Genomic DNA, 18,812 nt, shown 5'->3' on the forward strand with positions numbered 1-18,812 from the left:
GAATGGTGCTCACGTCTTTCAAACAGCAGAAGATTTTGTCAATATGCACAACAGAAACCTTAAGCCCTGCAAGAAAGGACGTTTTGTAAAATCCCTCTAGCACAACAGTTTCTAGTGTCTCTGCCACTCTCACTGTTGTTGACTTCACCCTCCTATCAATTAGTTAAACACAGCATGAAGTGCAAAGAAACAAACACTGGGCAGCCACTCCTAAATAATAGACCATTCAACCTCCCTGACACTGCTTTTGCACTTACTATCCTGTTGTGCTGCCCTCGAGCTCTCCTGTTCCTCCTCTTCTCCTCTCATCTGTCCGTAACATTCCATTGCTACTTTTCCTCTTTCATCTGTTCCTCTCTGTTCTCTTCATTCATCTTTTCACCAATTCTCTCTCTCCGTCTCTATCTCTCTGTCTCGCTCTCTTTCCCTCTCCAGGTCATCCATTACTACAGTCTATATTGAAGTTTTGCCCCCGAACAACCAGAGCCCTCCCCGTTTCCCACGGCAACAGTACAACCTGGAGATCAGTGAAGCGATGAGGACTGGAGCTACACTGCTTAATCTGCAGGTACTCTCTCTCTCTCTCTCACACACACACACACACACACACACACACACACACACACACACACACACACACACACAGTCACACACACACACATCAGACCACGGTCACTTTGGGGACATTACATAGACTTGCATTCATTTCCTGGTAACTTAACCTAACCCTATTGGTCCTTACCACTTGCCTATCCTAACCTTAATCTTAATCACCGAGCCAAAAATCAGCTTTTCCCCAAGGGGACACAGCTTTTATCCCCAATTGGACAAGCCGTTCCCAATTAACTGGTCCTAAGTCTAAAATCTGTCCTCAAACATAGGCTATGAAAGACCACAGACAAACACGAACACAAGACTAACATATTATGTGCAACATATAAACGTAGAATTTGCTGATGCTAAATAAAAGTTCATGCATATTTTTACGTGTGTTTTGTCTCTGTGTATTTTCTTCAGGCAGTTGATCGTGAAGGGGACCCTATCACCTACAAAATTCACAGCGGAGACCCCCATGAACATTTTGCACTGCAGCTGACGTAAGTAAATTGTGAACACACAGCTCTCTCTTACACACTCACACACGCAAATACTTCTCATTTTATCATTATTGATCAAACCTGTAAAGCTTGTTGAAGTTAGTGTTAGTACAGAAACTGAAGACTCCAATATGATTTTTCATTTTAATGTGACAGTTGTGCAAGCGCGTTTTGTGAGTATTCTGTACAACTATGGAAATATACAAATGTGTGTGTGTGTGTGTGCGTGTGCGTGTGTGTGTGCGTGTGCGTGTGCGTGTGCGTGTGCGAGGTTGAAACAGTCTAAATGTTATCATGGGCTCAGGCATTGCCATGGGCTTCACCTAAATACACTCATACACTCACACATTCTACCCCATACACAGAGTCACCATGCCCACACACACACACAGAGTCTGAGGGCTTTTGTTGTATTTATTCATTTATTGCTCATTAAAAATGCATTTCTAATTCTGGGGAAAGATCTTATCTATTTTAGAGGGAGGGGGAGGCGAGGCAGAAACAAAGAAAAGTATGGTGAGAGATAGCAAGAGGAGGGGGACAGAATTTAAAGCACATGGAAGAAAAGAGGGGGAGAAATATAGTACAGGGGTGGAAAAGGGGAGAGATAAGGGAAGGCAGGGACAAGATGTCAGCAAGAGCCAGAAAGGAAACAATGAACAGACAAATGACGATTCAAAAACATAATGAAAGAAAATGACTGCAGCAGAAAGCAACAAAGATTACAATGATTTGAAGAGGTTTCACTTCTGGATTCTAGGAATATTTGATGGGCTCTGTCGGACATTTGAACTACAGTGCCAAAATCTTCCAGTGCCTCAGCTGTGTGCATTATGGCAGTATAAGTAGCTTTGCTTTGCTTCCTGTACTACAACATGCCATGCAGCTCATATTGGCATGGTACAGTGTGCTTTTTCATTGCTTTTGTGTAGAATTTGGCTCAGTTGAATATTTAGAAATGCACCAGGAGAGCACCCAAACTGGTCTAGTATTGGCCCTTTTGCAAGATGGTTGGCATAGATGTACTATAACACACAAATGGCCAAAAGAAATGAAAGACCCAGCATCGTGGCAGGATTTGACATACACAAGAGATGAGCTTTGAAGATGTTTATCGCTATAATTTTTTGGAATACATTTGGGTTATCTGGTGTTCATTCTGAACAATGGGATTTGTTGTAGTTCCTCTACACATGTCGCAACAGATGTTTGGTTTGAGAACATTAGACATGCGAAGCAACTGTCAAAATATGTGATTAGGAGAAAATGAGAAAATAAGCCTATTTGTGTGACTGCACATTCTCAAGTGTGTGTATATGTGGGCTCACAGACATTACTTTTCACGAATCGCCCATAAATAAACAAACAAACAATAGTTTGTATGAAAAAAAAAAACAGCTTCAAAGATTCTCTCTGTAGACCACTTAACATCTGCAAACACATTCACTTACACACACATATCTACACACACCATTAATATATGGAGAAAATATGCATTTCAAATGCTGTCTAATTCATGAAAGTAGCTTAAATTAAAAAAACACTTTCATTATGTAAATTTTCTTTGGAAAAAAATGTAATCAATCAAGCCCAGCATCAAAGATTTAGGCTGGTTTTGGTTGGTCAGAAGTCTCATACAGGCTGCACTGAAACTGCTGATGTTCAAGAGTAGCTAGAGTAGGTTGGAAAAACAGTGTGCCTTCTCCATGATGGGGATGGAGGGGACTGGTTATTATCCTGACATTAAGCCATGAAGTGCAGTGATGACGCTGTGTGATGCATCTAAAACACTGAAGTGTTGTAAACATTATTGGACAACCTGGACATGCCTGAAACTATAAATGTATAATATCAGTCATATCAGTATCACATATAAATATCAGGCAGCAGTTGACTCAGGTTTATCACCTCGCTGGTTTACTTAACTGCCTGCAGAGATCTTGTGATTCCTGTTCCCACAGGAGCAGAGGGAAACCCTGAAAACCATCTGCATGTACACAGGCATATTAGTGGAATATTCATTTTCATTAACCATGTAAACAGCTTACTAGGAATGTTGCCTGTTTTCAGAATGTTCATCCTTGGGGGCGTTTTCACTACTTTGAGGAAATAATTTAATGCATGATAGTGCTACATACAGTGTATATATATATACAGGATACATATATAGTACATATTATCGGCCATTGCCCACTTAAATACAGTAGACCATATTTGGCTATTTGTTTAATGCACAATTAATCAGTATTTAACTGTTGTTGGTGGGAGAATCTAAGCATTTTGCATATATCTTTAGAAGAATAGGTGTTTCTTCATCGTATCAGTGTCATTATAGCAACAGCACCCCAGAGGGCATTCCTAAATATCATTGCGGGTGAGTTGGTAGTAAAAATCACACTTAGAGATTTTATGCAGTGACTTAACAGTGCTCTCAACTGTCTCAAAGTTGTCTCCAAAGTGGTGTAAACAGTACAGTATATGAAAAGGAATAAACTTTTCCAGAAAACAAGACAGGTTTCCAACTTTTTCCCATGTTACTAGAGTCAGCAAAGCAGCACCTAACAAATGGCTATATGATGAAGGACATAGTTAGTAGACCTTCAACGTCATATAGTATAAGACCACAATATTATCCTCTGCCATGTTTGGTCCTATCCTGTTTTTATTTTATGTCGTAATTTGTTTTAAAATGTTCAGTTCTTTTCTATTTTTAAGCTCATGGCTGGAGTGTTAACAGTGTTCTCTTTGTTTGTGTTCTCACTCCAGTTCAGGCTATTTGGTTCTGAACAAGTCTCTGGACAGGGAATCCCTGGACTATTACACCCTTGTGGTCACAGCCTCCGACGGACACGGACATGGGGTAAGAAATTCAGCTGTACAACACAGATATTAACTGGTTGTCTTTACTCGAGTTATTTCACATGCCCTGTGGAATTGAACTGAGTAAATGCAGGAAGGGATATACAATCCCTCACAGTGAAATGCCACAAACAACAGCTGTGGCATTATGTGAAAAGAAGGTTTTTAGAGGCAATTTTTAGAAAAGCTTGTCATTCAGTAATAATAAAACCCATTATCTATATCATGGAAATAAAAAGGCAAAATCTATTTATCACAATGAACTTTAAACAAATGGATATTTAAGTATGTGCACAGATGGATGGAATATAGATGCAAAAATAAGAGTCAATGATATTCTGTTCAGGGTTGCCAGGACTATAACCTTGAAGTGTTTGAGAAAAATGTTGGGAAAATGGAGAAAATAACAAAATAAATTGCTACCTAATGTTTTGTTTAAGTGAGACTTGAGACACTTTAAAGTCAGATGTGATGGAGCACAGAAACATTCATCAAAATACAAGCTAAACTACAAAACGTATCAAAGTGGGACTCAATAGTGATCTACTTTTTGTCGATTCAACCAGCTTCTGTTTATACAAGTTAGTATGATCACACTAAGCCAGCTAAATCTAAAAGATTTAGATTCAGATTTAGCAAGATTCATATGGTTCTCCTTTTTTACAATCTTCAGTCGTGCTTACATGAAAGTCAAATGAAGGCATTGGATGGAGTCTCCCTGCTCCCACCTCTTCTTTTCTTTCCTCCTCTCTTCTTCCCACCCACACTTCTCCACCTTTCTCCTATTCTCTTCTTTTCCTCTTCACTGACCCCTTACCCCCATCCCCCATATGTCAATTAAAACAAAAGGTAAAGTTTAAGGTCCCTCTGAGGAGAGAAAATGCTGATTTGAATACCCTGACCTTCTCTCACACATGCCCTCACACACAATATGGGGGGAGAGGGCAAGTGGGTGAAAGTTGGAAGAGGAAGAACCAAAAGATATGTGCTCATACACAATGCTATAAAATAGTCTTAACACATACACCCTCACACATGCACACATGTACTTAGCCAATTGCTCTCTGGACCTTGACAATTAGTGTATTATCTTTGTGGCCTAAAGGTCTTTAAGTCATAAAATGGCTAAAAGTAGTTTGGACATTTTTCTGCTCGACACTCCATTATATTTTGAACAAGAGGAAAAAAGAGTCCAGAAATGTGAATACAGACAGAGAGAGGTGTAAAGATGGAGAGAGAAAGGGGAGTCTATAAGAGAGGAATGCTATGAGCAACGGAGAGAAACAGAAAGGGAAGACAAGCAAAAGAAAGAAATAGAAAAAGAAGATTGGGGTGTAGTTGCCTTACACAGGCCCATTAATCAGCATCACTCTAAAGGCCTTGGGTTGTCTTCATATGCGTGCACACACACACCGCACACACATCTGTGTCCCCTATTATTAAATGTCCCGTTGTGAGAGTGTCAGACTACAAAGTGCTTAAATGGCTATTTGGCCAGTAAATCCATCATACTGCCACAGATTGAGGATCCTACAAGCTGGTGCAGTAAACCAGTTCCACTGTAAGGATGCAACTTAAACTTTGGTACATTGCACACTTTGTGGCATTCAGCCACAGTCTTATTACATTTTATGTAATATAGAAGTTTTCTTTTCTTTCTTTTTAAAGCAAAGTAGTTTTCTAAAACAGCTGGACACAACTGCAAACAACTTTTGTTGGACGCCATTTTTAGCTGTGGATTAACACTGTTCAGTAAGAGGCACATCAGTTAAATCAACAAAAAACGGCCAACTGTGATACCCTTAAAGTGTGTTTAGACAAAATGCAAAGACCTTTTCTGCGTTGCATCATTTGAGTGATTTTGACTGGTGGGCCATTTGTGTTTATTTGCCCCAAACAGCCAAAATATCAACTGTACATGAGCTAGCAAAAAGTTGACGCACTGACCAGGTCTGTGGGAGTGGGCCATGTGTGTTCTTATTAAGCTCAGTCTCTGGTGAAACTCAGAACTCACCAGAAATTCAAGTTCTCATTGTTGTGAATCAGTTAATTAGCCCGCACAAAGCTGCTGTTAACGTTAGCAAGCCTGATACAAGGAGGCAGAGAGGCGACGTTGTGCTGATAAACCAAAGATTTATTCTTTTTCTGTTGCAGTAAACACAACACATGGGCTAACAACTGACCTTCCGTCTTAGCTTTACAAGATATTCAGGGCTAAGTACGATAACTTTAACATGATAAACTGCAGGGCTGTGGCTATGTACTGACACTCCCCCATAGACACACACACACACACTCACACACATACACATATACCATCTTTAGTCTCACTAATGTTAGCTCAGCTACAATGATGGTACTACCAGAAACACTATGAATCCGCTTCTAGTTACTGTCAAAGCTCCGGCAGATTCTTTGTGTTCCAGGACTACACAGGGCTGTTATTTTGCTTGCTTTTCTTAGTTGTTGAACAGTAGTTCACCAGTCTGTTCAGCGCCTCCAGAAGGAGGAGGAGGGTAGTGGTGCTTGGGCAGCAATCTGCAAAGTAGCTGAATCAGTTACTTGTTGATAGTCCAATCGACTAATCTTTGCTGCTTTAGTTTAAAACACACATTGAGGACTGTTCCTGATTAATGAATTAATTTCTTTGACTGAGGTCCAACACAAAAAGGTGAATGATATTTCAGTTCCTGTTCTCTCATTGATACTCCCCTTGGAGAAATTGTGTTCTCTCAGAATACAGATATTGAATCAGGCTGCCCTCAGTTTATTTAAATTTGAGTCTGTTTGTCAAAGACCTGAGCATGCCCACACACAGCACAGCACAGCAGAACTAGTCGGGTGGCAGGTGGAAGCTGAGAATGGGTTTAAGACAGTAAGACATTGTAACGACTTAGTGTGAAAGATAAACTGCGGAGAAGTCAACCCATTACTGGCTTAATAAACTCTGTGTTACTTGGGCACATTTTTCACTGTGTTCCTAAATTTCTTTGTATGCTTCTAATTCTTTTTCATTTAGGAGCACATGTACACCTTGGGAGAAACATTAGCGTACAGCCCTGAGTAAGAAGTGCACAGTATCAGTGAGAGTAATGGTGTATAAAAACTGCACTGTGCACCCGCATGACTATGATTGGTTTTACCAGTTAGCAAGAAGCTAAATGGCTAGTTTGGACAACAATGGAGGTCTTTGGCTGCACAGGTAATGCTGTAAGTAAAATCGATAGTTCTTTTCCTTGTTTTGGTTTTGGTCTTTGTTGACAGTAAGAAAAATTCAACATCAACAGCCTTATTCTTAAATTAACATCAGTGGATTTCCATCAATAACTTGTGGCTGCTAGGCAGTTGTCAAGACAGATGTCACAGAGAGACAAAAACAGATGAGTCCAGAGCACTGACCTCTTTCCACCCATTGTTCCACCAAGGGACACAACCAATTTGTAGATTGCTAGAGCTTTAAAACTGTATATTAATATGAATATGTTATGTATTAATACTCAAGTCAGAAAATGTGCTCCATTGTCACAGTGAATATAAACACTTTTAGCTGTCAGTGTATAGTATATGGGGGAAATATGAATATTTAAAACTACCACTGACTATGGGCAGGTGCCTGTTTCTCTATGTAAAATAAATAATTATAATAAATAATAAAATAAGATAATAAACTAGCTAATACTAAACCCAATTGGCTATAGATTAGCACTCTGAATTTTCAATTATTTGAAAGATGATCACATCTTTCCACTCCAGATATCCACTTTTTGTCGACCAAATCAATAATTATTTTTATGTTGCTTGTCCTGCAAAGACGACACTAACTGACTAGCTAGTTTATTACTGATATAATGTTAGATTACAACAACCTAATCCCAGAAATTACTTTAATCCTTTCATCCACAGTGGCTCGCCGTAGCTCTTTAATCTGCTTGACTCTGCTCAACCTACCGATGCATTTAAATTGACTCATTGTACCACCTGCTGTTGTGGATGGTAAAATACTTTTGTAAAACATGTTTGGTTTGTTTAAGTTTTGTCAGGAAATTGGCTCCATACTCAATAGCCTGTTGTCACTTTCCCATACACACCCACGCGCTTTTTCACTTTTCATCTCACAGTTAGCTCACCCTCATTTTTCTCCTCGTCCCAGTTCCCTCCTTTAAAAGTCAAATCTTCTATGTCTCTCTCCCTCTCTTCCACTCTCATGAAAGTCAAATAAAGAAATTGGTGACCTCCCACCATCCTCTCTCTCTCTCTCTCTCTCTCTCTCTCTCTCTCTCTCTCTTTCTCTCTTGCTCCTCTAATCTTGCTTAGTTACCTTTTTTCTGTGCTGTTGGTTGTAAAACAGTAAATGCTTGTGGTATACAAACATATTTTTATAGCTTACAAACAAATAATTTTATGTCATAGGGTACAATGCTGAAAAAACATGCTTGTTTCAGGGCATGAATCTATTTGCTAGCGTGCACTCTGCATGCTTCATTAGTGGCAATGCTTCAGCTGATAATCCATTGTTATGGTATTTCCCGTCTGTGTTGGCACAGATTTTTGCAGCGGTACATATCACCAGTCTGCTTTTTTTGTCGGATTTCAAGTACCCAAATAAAATAATTTTCTAGCCCTGATCTGAGTCCTTCCATAGTATCTGATCTGATACTTTTAATTTACATAGCAGCAGAAGATATGCAATGTTAATTTAGTATGTATCTGGAACATTGTAGTCCTCTGATTTGGCACAGATTTAATCTGAATACTGAAGGTCCTGCTTCAAAATTATTAAGATGATCAAATAAAATGATTGATAAAATATATTTAACTGAAAAACTCAACTGAAGTGATCCACTAGAAAGAAGGTGCAACACTCTGTTGGAGTGTACAGAAACTACAGTCCACTGGAGCTTCTTCCCTCATAAATGGTCTTTGGCCAAATACACACACCAGCTTGAGGGGAGCACACAAACCCGACAACAGCCAAGTTTAATTTTGGCCTGCCATTGAGTTACTCACAGAATTAATATTAAATAGCCAGCTGATATGATCTGCAGCTGTCGACGTTCGTCATTTTAACTGAAGGAAGCGACTAAAAATGAAAAACTGTTGGATGAATGTTTTTGTACACTGCAACTCTTTGCCAATGAGAAAAAGAGACTTAGAGTTGGAGTTTAATTAATATATATATATATATATATATTTTGCCAACCACGATTTCAGAATTCAGAATAATTTTTCTTGTTTAAATTTTCACTTGCATGCATTAGCATGCTCACACTGTTGGCTGTTTATGAAGGAGAACAGTGTTGCAACACTGGCAGGCTGCAGTGGACACAACACAGTAGAAACAAGTAATGCAAGGATCCTTTAAATCCTTTAAAATGTGTATCAGATATCCCTAGGATCAGCTCAGAGCATGTACATCAACAACACGTTTGTTTAAGGTTTCTGTGGGTGTTGCTGCAGCTCAGTTGTCTATCAATACTTGAATGTTTTCTCATCTTTCAATCTGACTTTTGATATCAAACAATAGCATATGTACTACCCAACCACCTCTGCATTTTTCAGAGTGGGACTGAAATTGCATAAGGTTATTCTGTAATGTGGTTGTCGTTTTGGACAACCTATGGAAGCTACCAGGACATTGCATCTTTATTTCTCACTGTTAGGATAATTTCCAGAACTGTACTGTAAACTAAAGTGAAGACATACCTACAAGTGCTTCAGCTGGTCCAATGCACTGTAGTCTACTAACAAATGCTGCAGGCTATTTGGACATCAAATCATTTAATGCTGTGTCACTATCTAAAATACTGATTCTACCGACGGTAATTAACAACACGTAACAACACAATTGTGCTGCAACTAAAGTAAAATTATACATGTGCAATATATGCTCAAATGTTCCAACCAACATCCTGTCTGACTTTCAAAATAATCCTGATAACAGATGATAAAACCAAACACGCAGCAATCACATTAAGTATCTCATTTAATACAAGACATGCAATCATTTAACAGAAAGTCACCAAGTCTATACAGATGTACAAAAGTATTTTTTTTGGATAAACAACACAGAAATAGTGATCATCAAAAGTACAGCTTCTTATAGATGATTTAACTATTTGAATTCTTAACTCTCTTGATTCCATCTGATGCACTTTTCTCTAGTATCCACCAAGGTGCTCAGGCAGGCTAAAGCTAACTCCAAGATGTTGCTGACATCATCTGATTTCTGTGAGGAAAACAGAGGCTTAAAATCACTGAACTCTTCTTCGACATGAGTGTTATAGAACATACATAACGGAATATAAAAGCAAACTTAGCCAATAGTTATATTTCTGCACTATTTCTGTTCTCTTGGTCCTGTTACAAGCAGCATGTACATTCCCAGCTCTCAGCTCTCGTGGTGAACTACATGTATTCTTGTGAGATGAGGCTGTGTCTCCCTAACATGAATTGTGAATTGTTTACATGAACAGCCTATGTAATCTCTACTTATATCATAATTTAGGTGTATGGTGTCTAATTAGGGTATAACTGTGTTTGTTTACTGTCTAATAAATACATAATTCGAGTTTGTGTCTAATTTGATACAATGTACAGCTTATTCATTTACATTCTTTTATATGTGGATAAGTTCACTTTTTTTTTTTTTAACCACAATGACCAACTGCATACATATACATTTCTCAGACCATTGGTCACTCCTCTTAAATGATTTTCTTAATTATACATATCTTAAATTTTAAAAAAAAATCTACTTTTACTCTAGTTAGACAAGAATAAAGGGATGAGATAGCCAGGGCTGGAGTGCAGTTCATTAGCAAGCAAAATAGACTCTTTAGTTGTGACATAAGGGAGCTGTTATGAAAAAGAAAAAAAAAATACAGACAGTAAAATAAAATACAAAAATGTAAATATGTATTAATCCTGTGTACTCTGATGATGAATCACAAAAAAAAAAATTGTGACACTAGTCAAACTTGTTAAAAACAAAAAATGCTTTTATTTTACAAAGTAGAATAGTAACACAATGTCATGCCTGTGTTTGTGTGTGTAGACCTCCACTGCAACGGTGAACATTGTGGTGACAGATGTTAATGACAATGACCCGCTGTTCGATTACTCACTGCCGGTGAACCTTACTGTCACCGAAGAGCAGGATCACGCCTACGTTGGACAGGTCAAGGTAGGAAGATGCACATGCACACACACACACACGCACCTGCACAGAAAAAACACCAATAAATGTGTATCTGTGTTCACTATTTTTTTTGACATTTTGATGTTATACATCTAGTTTGTGTGAACATGTATGAGTGCACCATATTTCTCCTCAAGAGCATGTGTGTGTTTTGTGTATGCTAATCTTTACATTTTGCACACAATGCTGATTTGCACATTTGTTTGAGCTTTTGTGTGCACTAATCCTATTTTGTTATGATGACTCATGAACAAAAAAGCAAATTTAGATTAAAATTTATCTCAGTGTATCAATAATTCCTGACTGCACAATTAACACAACACAGTTGGGCCTTGTAACATTATTCATTTTCATTGTTACGCTATACTTTTTTTATTGTGGCACTGAATTTACGTTATGTTTCTGCAATCCTAACACAAGGTCACTACCTTGAGAGAAAGATCCGTAATTACTGAAACTATATAACTTTGTCTGATCTCCATTTTTGTTTTCCCTTCCACAGTCCCGTACCACACATACAAACAGACACTTGCAGCACACAGATTCACAGACTAATTAAATTCAGCTCTTATAATCTTTTACAATGGGGACCAGAGATCACTAACATAACTCTGTAAACCTTGGTAGCTTTGTAATTAGGACAGTATGTTATCGTACTCAGAGGACTATGTGTGAGCGTGTGTGAGGGCGTGTGTGCGCATAACTCAAAGGTGGACAGGAAACTTTGGAGAAAACATGTGCGAATGTCTGCTGCATTTGTGAGGACTGCATTGGGTGTTTTACCATGATTTTAAAATGATGACTTCTTGAAAATGCATCTTTTTCTAGGAAAAACTGTGAATTTGTAGATAGATAGATAGATAGATAGATAGATAGATAGATAGATAGATAGATAGATAGATAGATAGATAGATAGATAGATAGATAGATAGATAGATGTAAACTTTATTGATCCCCTTGGGGAAATTTAGGGTCCAGCAGCTTAATACACAAAGACATCAAGAACAATATACTAAAACATTAAATACAAAATACTATACTAAATACTAAATAAGAAGAAAAACTAAATACTAAATACTAAATACTAAATACTAAAAACTAAAATACTAAAATACTAAAATAAGAACAACAATGTCTGAGGATGAGGCTGTGTGATAAAGTGCAGAAATAAAATAAAATAAAAGTAAAAATAAAAATAAACCTAAAAATATAGTGCAATATACAATTTTAAGTGAATTTAGTGAATATACTTTTTACAATTAAATTTACAATTTAAAGTAAAATCCTTTCTATTGATTTTTTTTTACATTTTTAGTCCACGCCAGAGGCAGCAATGGCCAGAGCCATTATGTTTGTGGGTTGTCCATCTGTCCATACATATGTCTGTATGTATGTCTGTCTATCCCATTTTCTCCTCATAGCTATATAATTGGAACAACTCAAGGGGATTTCTTCAGATTTGGCACAAACGTTCACTTGGATTCAAGGTTGAACTGATTATATTTTGTTGGTCAAAACTCAAGGTCACTGTGACCTCATGTCCATCTCAGGGACACCTGGAGGGAATTTCATTACATGTGGCATACATACAATGTCCACCAAAAATGTTCACTTAGACTCAAAATGGAACTTAGAGTTTGATGGTCAAAGGTCAAGGTCACTGTAACCTCACAAAACAGATTGTTGGGCCATAACTCAAGAATCAATATGGTAATTATGAAAGTTTCACAGTCCTTAAGTGAGGACATTAATAGACCAAATAATGAATCAGTTATTAAAAGGAATGATAAACAGATATCTCAATAATCAAAATAAACATTAGTTGCAGCCCTAGCTTGATCCCTTTGATTGCTTTGAACTGACTGAACTGTAAAATTGCATTTTAGGTTATTTTAAGTACAAAAAAACCCCACAGCTTAAAAGTTGAACTAATTGTAGTACTGTAATAAAAGCATTTTTCAGTATTTTGCTAAGACAGTTGCTGTGTTTTTGTTTGTTTTAGGGTTTTTTTAAGGTTCTGAGAGTACTCATGTATTTTTACTGGGAAAAGTAGGGACATTTTGTCCACAATTCTCTCTAAATAACATTATCTCAATTCTGGATATTCAACTTCAGTGTTTATGTGAAATAGAACTAGATATGAGAGGACAAATTTGAACAACATTTTTTAAAAAGTACTAAATAATACTAAATATGAATCTAATGTAATATGAAACAAAGGGGAGAAAAAAGTTGCATATTCGTAAGAAATATGATCTCACCTTCACACTGTGGAATGCATTTTTACCTGAATCAGCACCCTCGTCTCCACTTACTACAAAGACTCATGGACTTGTTCCAAACCTAATAACTGACTCATGTATTCCCCAGACAGGGGTCATGGCTAAATCTGACACTTTGATAGGCTCTGATCTTTAAAGATGCTCCCTTGGTTGCATGCTTTCTTGGATTTGCTCCAAGCTTAATTCATAGCCTTTATACAGCAGTGTCAGGGGTCTTTGATCAGTCTGACACTTTGCCAGGTTCTAAATGTTAATCATGCCTCTCTAGGACTACTCCTGAGATAAATATATGGCCCGTGTACACCCATGTCTGGGATTTTGAACAAGGCTTACTTTTAACAGGTTCCAAACTTAAAAGTGTAATATCTTTTTTATTATTTGGACCATTGGGCACCACTCCAAACTCCTAAATTCACCTTTATCCTAAAAAGGACATTTCATTCCAAGCATTCCATATTTGAAATCCCGCTCAGACTTTTGGGCATGCTTCAAATTCAACATCCAAAAACCCACCCTAATCTTTGGAGAGGGCACTTGAAAGTATTCCAATTGTGAACTTCCTCCCTTTCAAGGACCCTTGGATATATTCCAAACCAAAACAGACGGCGTGATCCCTCAGCGGGCTGTGCAAGGCACGACTCTGGGCCTCATTCCAAACCAGGGTCTGTACCTGTAGGTATTAAACAGATTTCTGGAAGAATGAATGGGCCTGACCTTGGTTTGCTGATGCTGGTAAGGTACAGAGAGATGGAAAGAGGGGAGGGAAGTGAGACATGCACGTGTGACAGAGAGAAATTGGAGAAAGACACTGGGGAGAGGTGGAGAAAGAGAAACGAGGCGGCGACAGAGCTTAGGCTGCATTCTTAAACTGACTTTCATGAGTTCAAGACATGGTTTCTATCTTAAAGAGAAGGAAAGCTAAAGACTGTGAATTCAGAGGGAGCTCGTATGACTATCAAAGATACTGTTAGATTAAATCCATAAACAATTGTATACACTATAACGTTAACATCTTTTCAAATGTATTTATTGATTAGTTTTGAATCAATGCTTGCTTCAAGATGTAGTGTCACCCCTAAAATACATTCTGTAGTGTGCTGGTTCTTACCGGTGCCTTTTGATTGGTGGGTGATTTTGAACAGATTATTTATGCCTATTTTAAAATGCCTGAGTTTAATTCTACTTTTGCAATCTATAGCAGCAGACAACACGGAAAAGAATCAGACTGATTGAAATGTAATTGTGTTTTGTAATGTTACCAATGTCAAACTTGGAGAACAATGGATGAGGCTACATTTAAAAATAGCTGTAGTTGATGTCCATCTTTTCACATTCCTGCTCAAACAGCAGTACTTTGCATGCTGAGCCAACATTTTACATCAAGCTAGCTGCCTCCTAAAGTACCTCTTCATCAGTTTACAGTTTGGTTTATCCCTTCATGGCAGGGTGAGGTAATCATCTGCCAGTAATAGCTTGAAGGATTCAAGTTTTTCCTCCAGTCCAACACAACGCCAGATGATTTTCTTGATTTGCACACCTTCAGCTACATAGAGGGGAATGAATCAGTGAAATCACCTGCTGCAGTCGTTAGCTGGAATAAAAAACTGCAGGCTGTTGGCCCCCCATCTTATGATTGCCTATGCTTACTGCATGGTTGTTTACTCTCTGTGTGCACTGCCAGTGGTGGTGTGCTGCACAAAAATGACTTGTTTAAGACTGGCTGTAAACCTTGATAATAATTCAAAGTGTACACATTTTTAAATTATATTAAATAGATTTTTATGAGTTCTTTGATTTTTATGAGATATTTAAAAAGAAAAGACTATCACTTCTGTGGTGTGGTGAAACATAATTTTAATTATGATTTATTGCAAAAGCACTCAAACCATGAGAAATAAACAAACAAAAACAAAAAAACAAGAAATGAACAAGAAATGAAAGATTTGACACGTCCTTAGGAACCAGCATGAATCCAAGAAAAAAAAATACTAGAATGTTACATTTTTTTTCTTTCTTCTTTTTTTTATTTGAAGGCTATTTCAGATTTTATCTCAGAATAGGACATGGCAAACACCTTGACAATAACAACAACAACTGACCCCTTCCACCTACTGACAGCTTTTGTTGGGGTAAAAACAAAAAGATTAAGATATATCTTGGCTAACATTTCTTTAGATTATTCGAAGGCAACGAAGAACTGAAAACCGTAGACGTCCATACATGTACAAATGAAGAGTCGTCCCTGGTCTTACACGAATCCCATATATCTATATTGAACAATAAAGTCTCCCACATTGCATTTAATAATGGATAAAGAGGGGTGATCAAGACAAGCAATTTTCTCTGATTTTTTTCTTTTTCTTTACCACGTGTATTTAGAGCATTTAGGCATAAAAGAAGTACCAATACATTTTTAATGATAAATCTATGTTTCCTCAGTCACTTGATGTGTATGTAAAGTATGTGTTCCTCCTGCTGAATCATTTTATGGGATGCAACACCAAACTATTAAAATGAAGTTCAGGCGGAGCACAAATATTAGTTGATTGGAAATTGAATTGGAAAGATGACAGGGAGAGAGACAGCAATCACACGCACACCCACACGTAGACACACACAGTGTAGGAGGGAGGTCTGAGTGATGGCTTGTCTATATGTATAACTTAGTGAAACAAGATTCCCACACCATTATAATACCTGACTGTATGGTTTATTGGGTGCAGCAAAAGAAATGTGCACAGGGAGAGATGAGAAAAAATATCTCAGTAATTTAGTTTCAGTAGCAGGTACTTCTCTCACTGTATCTAGGAATGGTATTATATGCAGAGGTGTGAAAGTGATGAAAAGAGAAAAGAATAAAGGGGGAAATTGGAAGGAAAGAGGAATGGGCACCTAAACTAGCAATGGTAAAGATAGAGTGTATATTTCAGGCTTGAAGCGGCTTTTTTTGTCAGCGTGTGTTGAAAAGCAGCAGAAGTAAGGCAGCTGAGACATTAATCCTATTGTGTTTCTGGCTTTTAACTGTCTGAAAACGTAATTATGCTGAGAGAAGTGTGAGAAAGACGGTAAGGGACGGATAAGACACAGAGGAAGAGAGAATTGAAGAAGAAGGATCGAGGGAAAGAGAAAATCAGACACAAGTCCAGGAACTGCAGACATCAATATGTTTGACATCAAGGCGATTAATCCTGCTTTCCTAAAAGGATTTAATCCAGTGTCTAAAATGAAATGCTATGACAACTTTACCATAGGACACTTGAAGGACAGTTTTATGGAAAGTAGTGTTTCCCTTGTAATATATCAGATATCTGCCCCTTTCATAAGTCTCCATAGGGGAAAAGAACTGTCCGTATATCTCTTTTTCATATTTTTTTAGATAAATTCAGTGAAATGAAAACCACAGCATTAAGTTTTCTATGACTGCTCTCAACTCTCAAAAAAATAACTTATACATCACTCTTGTTCACTGTCTTGCAGAGAGTTAGTGGGGAGATTGATACCACTCTCATATTCATATGGTAAAGACTGTAAATTGGGGGGGGGGGGGGGCTGCTAACCTGGTTCTGTCTGAAGGTAGCAAAATATGCCTACCAGTACCTCTAAAGCACATTAGCAAGTTATATCTCATTTGTTTTAATCATTACAAAAACCAAAGTGTAAAAACCAATTCAAGATTTTGCTAAGCTTATCTGACTGTCTGCTGGAATCAGTACAATATTTAACAGCAGACACACATGAAAGTGGTACTGATCTTCTCATCTAACTCTCAGCAAGAAAACGAATAAGTATGTTTCCCAAACTACAACTGTATTCCATCCATTTATTTTTGCATACTGAAATAAATTAATAGCACATGTGAAAAAAGTAAAACTCTATATTCATACTTGGTGACAGCTTGAAAATCTGTCACTGAAGATTGAAGATTCAGTTTGTTTAGTTACAATATTGCTTTTCATGGTTGTCAGTATGGTGAGAGACATGCACACATAAGAACGTGCACAGTATCTGCCTCTCCTCTGTTTAATCCTTGAGTGCACACATTTGCAGAATTTCCTCTCTCGTTAGTTTCCCTACACCACAACATTTCTCATCTGGCCCTTTACTTTCTTTCTTACTTTTTCTATCATTGTTCATGTTTCATTCTGTTTCTCCCTTTTCCAAGTAACCTAAGATAATCGCCCAAAAAGCTGGATGCTCCATTAAATTTATGACAAAGCTTTACACCCAGATAGAGATGAATCACTAAATACAAATCACATTGAGAGGACTTGATTCTTCCCTCTCTTCCAGCCTACATGCACTAGCAAGACAGAACCTAATTTCTATTCATCCTAACAGTCAGTGTGTGAGATAAGATGAAACTTCAATAATCCAAAATTGGGCAAACAGCGAGAAATGGGTCAGTGCAACAGCAACCAGTGACACAGTACGGCAAATATAATAGTAATAGTATGAAAATAATTCAAACCGAGTAAGGAAGGCTGAGAAAACATATTCAAGTGGCAGTATGCATAATGCTCAAGTAATAGGAAGAGAAGTAGTACATTATGTGTACATTAGAGCATAAGGATGATTTTCAAAATGCAAAATGTGTTTCTCGAAATAAAATAAAACAACTACAGGGCTTTTAGTTTTTAGTCTTTTAAAATACATTATTTTTCATTTCATTAAAGTTTGGTAACTTTCTCCTGCGTTCATTTTCAGTAAAAATGAACTCAAATTTTTACCAGATTTTTAAGTAATATGTTATTCTTTGTATATGATTGTAGTGCACTATAAAGTAGTTTTTGCCAATCGTATTAGCAATTGAAATTCAGTTGACTTAACTCACTTTTTCAACAATACTGTATCAGTCAGTTAAGTAAAATTTTCCACTGTGCTTAAACGAGGCAAACAACTTAAGACAGATGGCAGTTTAAGATAAGATATAAGATAAAATACGATATTCCTTTATTAGCACCACAATGGGGAAATTTGTACATTTGCAAATTTAACAATAAATTATCCAATAGGAGGTTATTCTGCATGGTAATTTGATCAATTGACAGCTCAGTTACAAGTTTTACATATATATTTGTCGTAATGTTGTCGTAATTGTCTCTTTTTCATCTAAGGTGCTTTTTGCTCATTTAGTTTTTAGCCACATAACAGTGAGGCAAATGTGAGCATGCTAACGTGCTAAACTAAGTTGGTAAACAAATACATTTATTGTCATGATTTTTTCTGACATAATAAACTGTGAAATAGAAAGTACATGCAAATACCAGGCAGTCTTCTTTAATGTTTAACCAACAAAATAATGCAGGATAATGTGGTTGCTGTGCAATGTTCTGACTAGTGAGGCCCAGACTGATAACATTAAACACACACACACAC

The 18,812-nt window shown here is 37.4% G+C and overlaps 1 protein-coding gene across 1 annotated transcript in view; it reads left to right on the forward strand.

Annotated features, from left to right (window-relative positions):
- The window catches only part of LOC134003104 (protocadherin-15-like), a 154,225-nt gene that overhangs the window by 51,291 nt on the left and 84,122 nt on the right, over positions 1 to 18,812 (forward strand). Inside the window, exons 17-20 of the mRNA XM_062442236.1 lie at positions 436 to 568; positions 1,018 to 1,097; positions 3,864 to 3,957; positions 11,011 to 11,139. Of these exons, the coding sequence (XP_062298220.1) occupies positions 436 to 568; positions 1,018 to 1,097; positions 3,864 to 3,957; positions 11,011 to 11,139 (436 nt within the window). The remainder of the gene's footprint in view (positions 1 to 435; positions 569 to 1,017; positions 1,098 to 3,863; positions 3,958 to 11,010; positions 11,140 to 18,812) is intronic.

This window comes from Scomber scombrus, chromosome 21 (assembly GCF_963691925.1).
Source record: "Scomber scombrus chromosome 21, fScoSco1.1, whole genome shotgun sequence".
Taxonomy (NCBI): domain Eukaryota; kingdom Metazoa; phylum Chordata; class Actinopteri; order Scombriformes; family Scombridae; genus Scomber; species Scomber scombrus.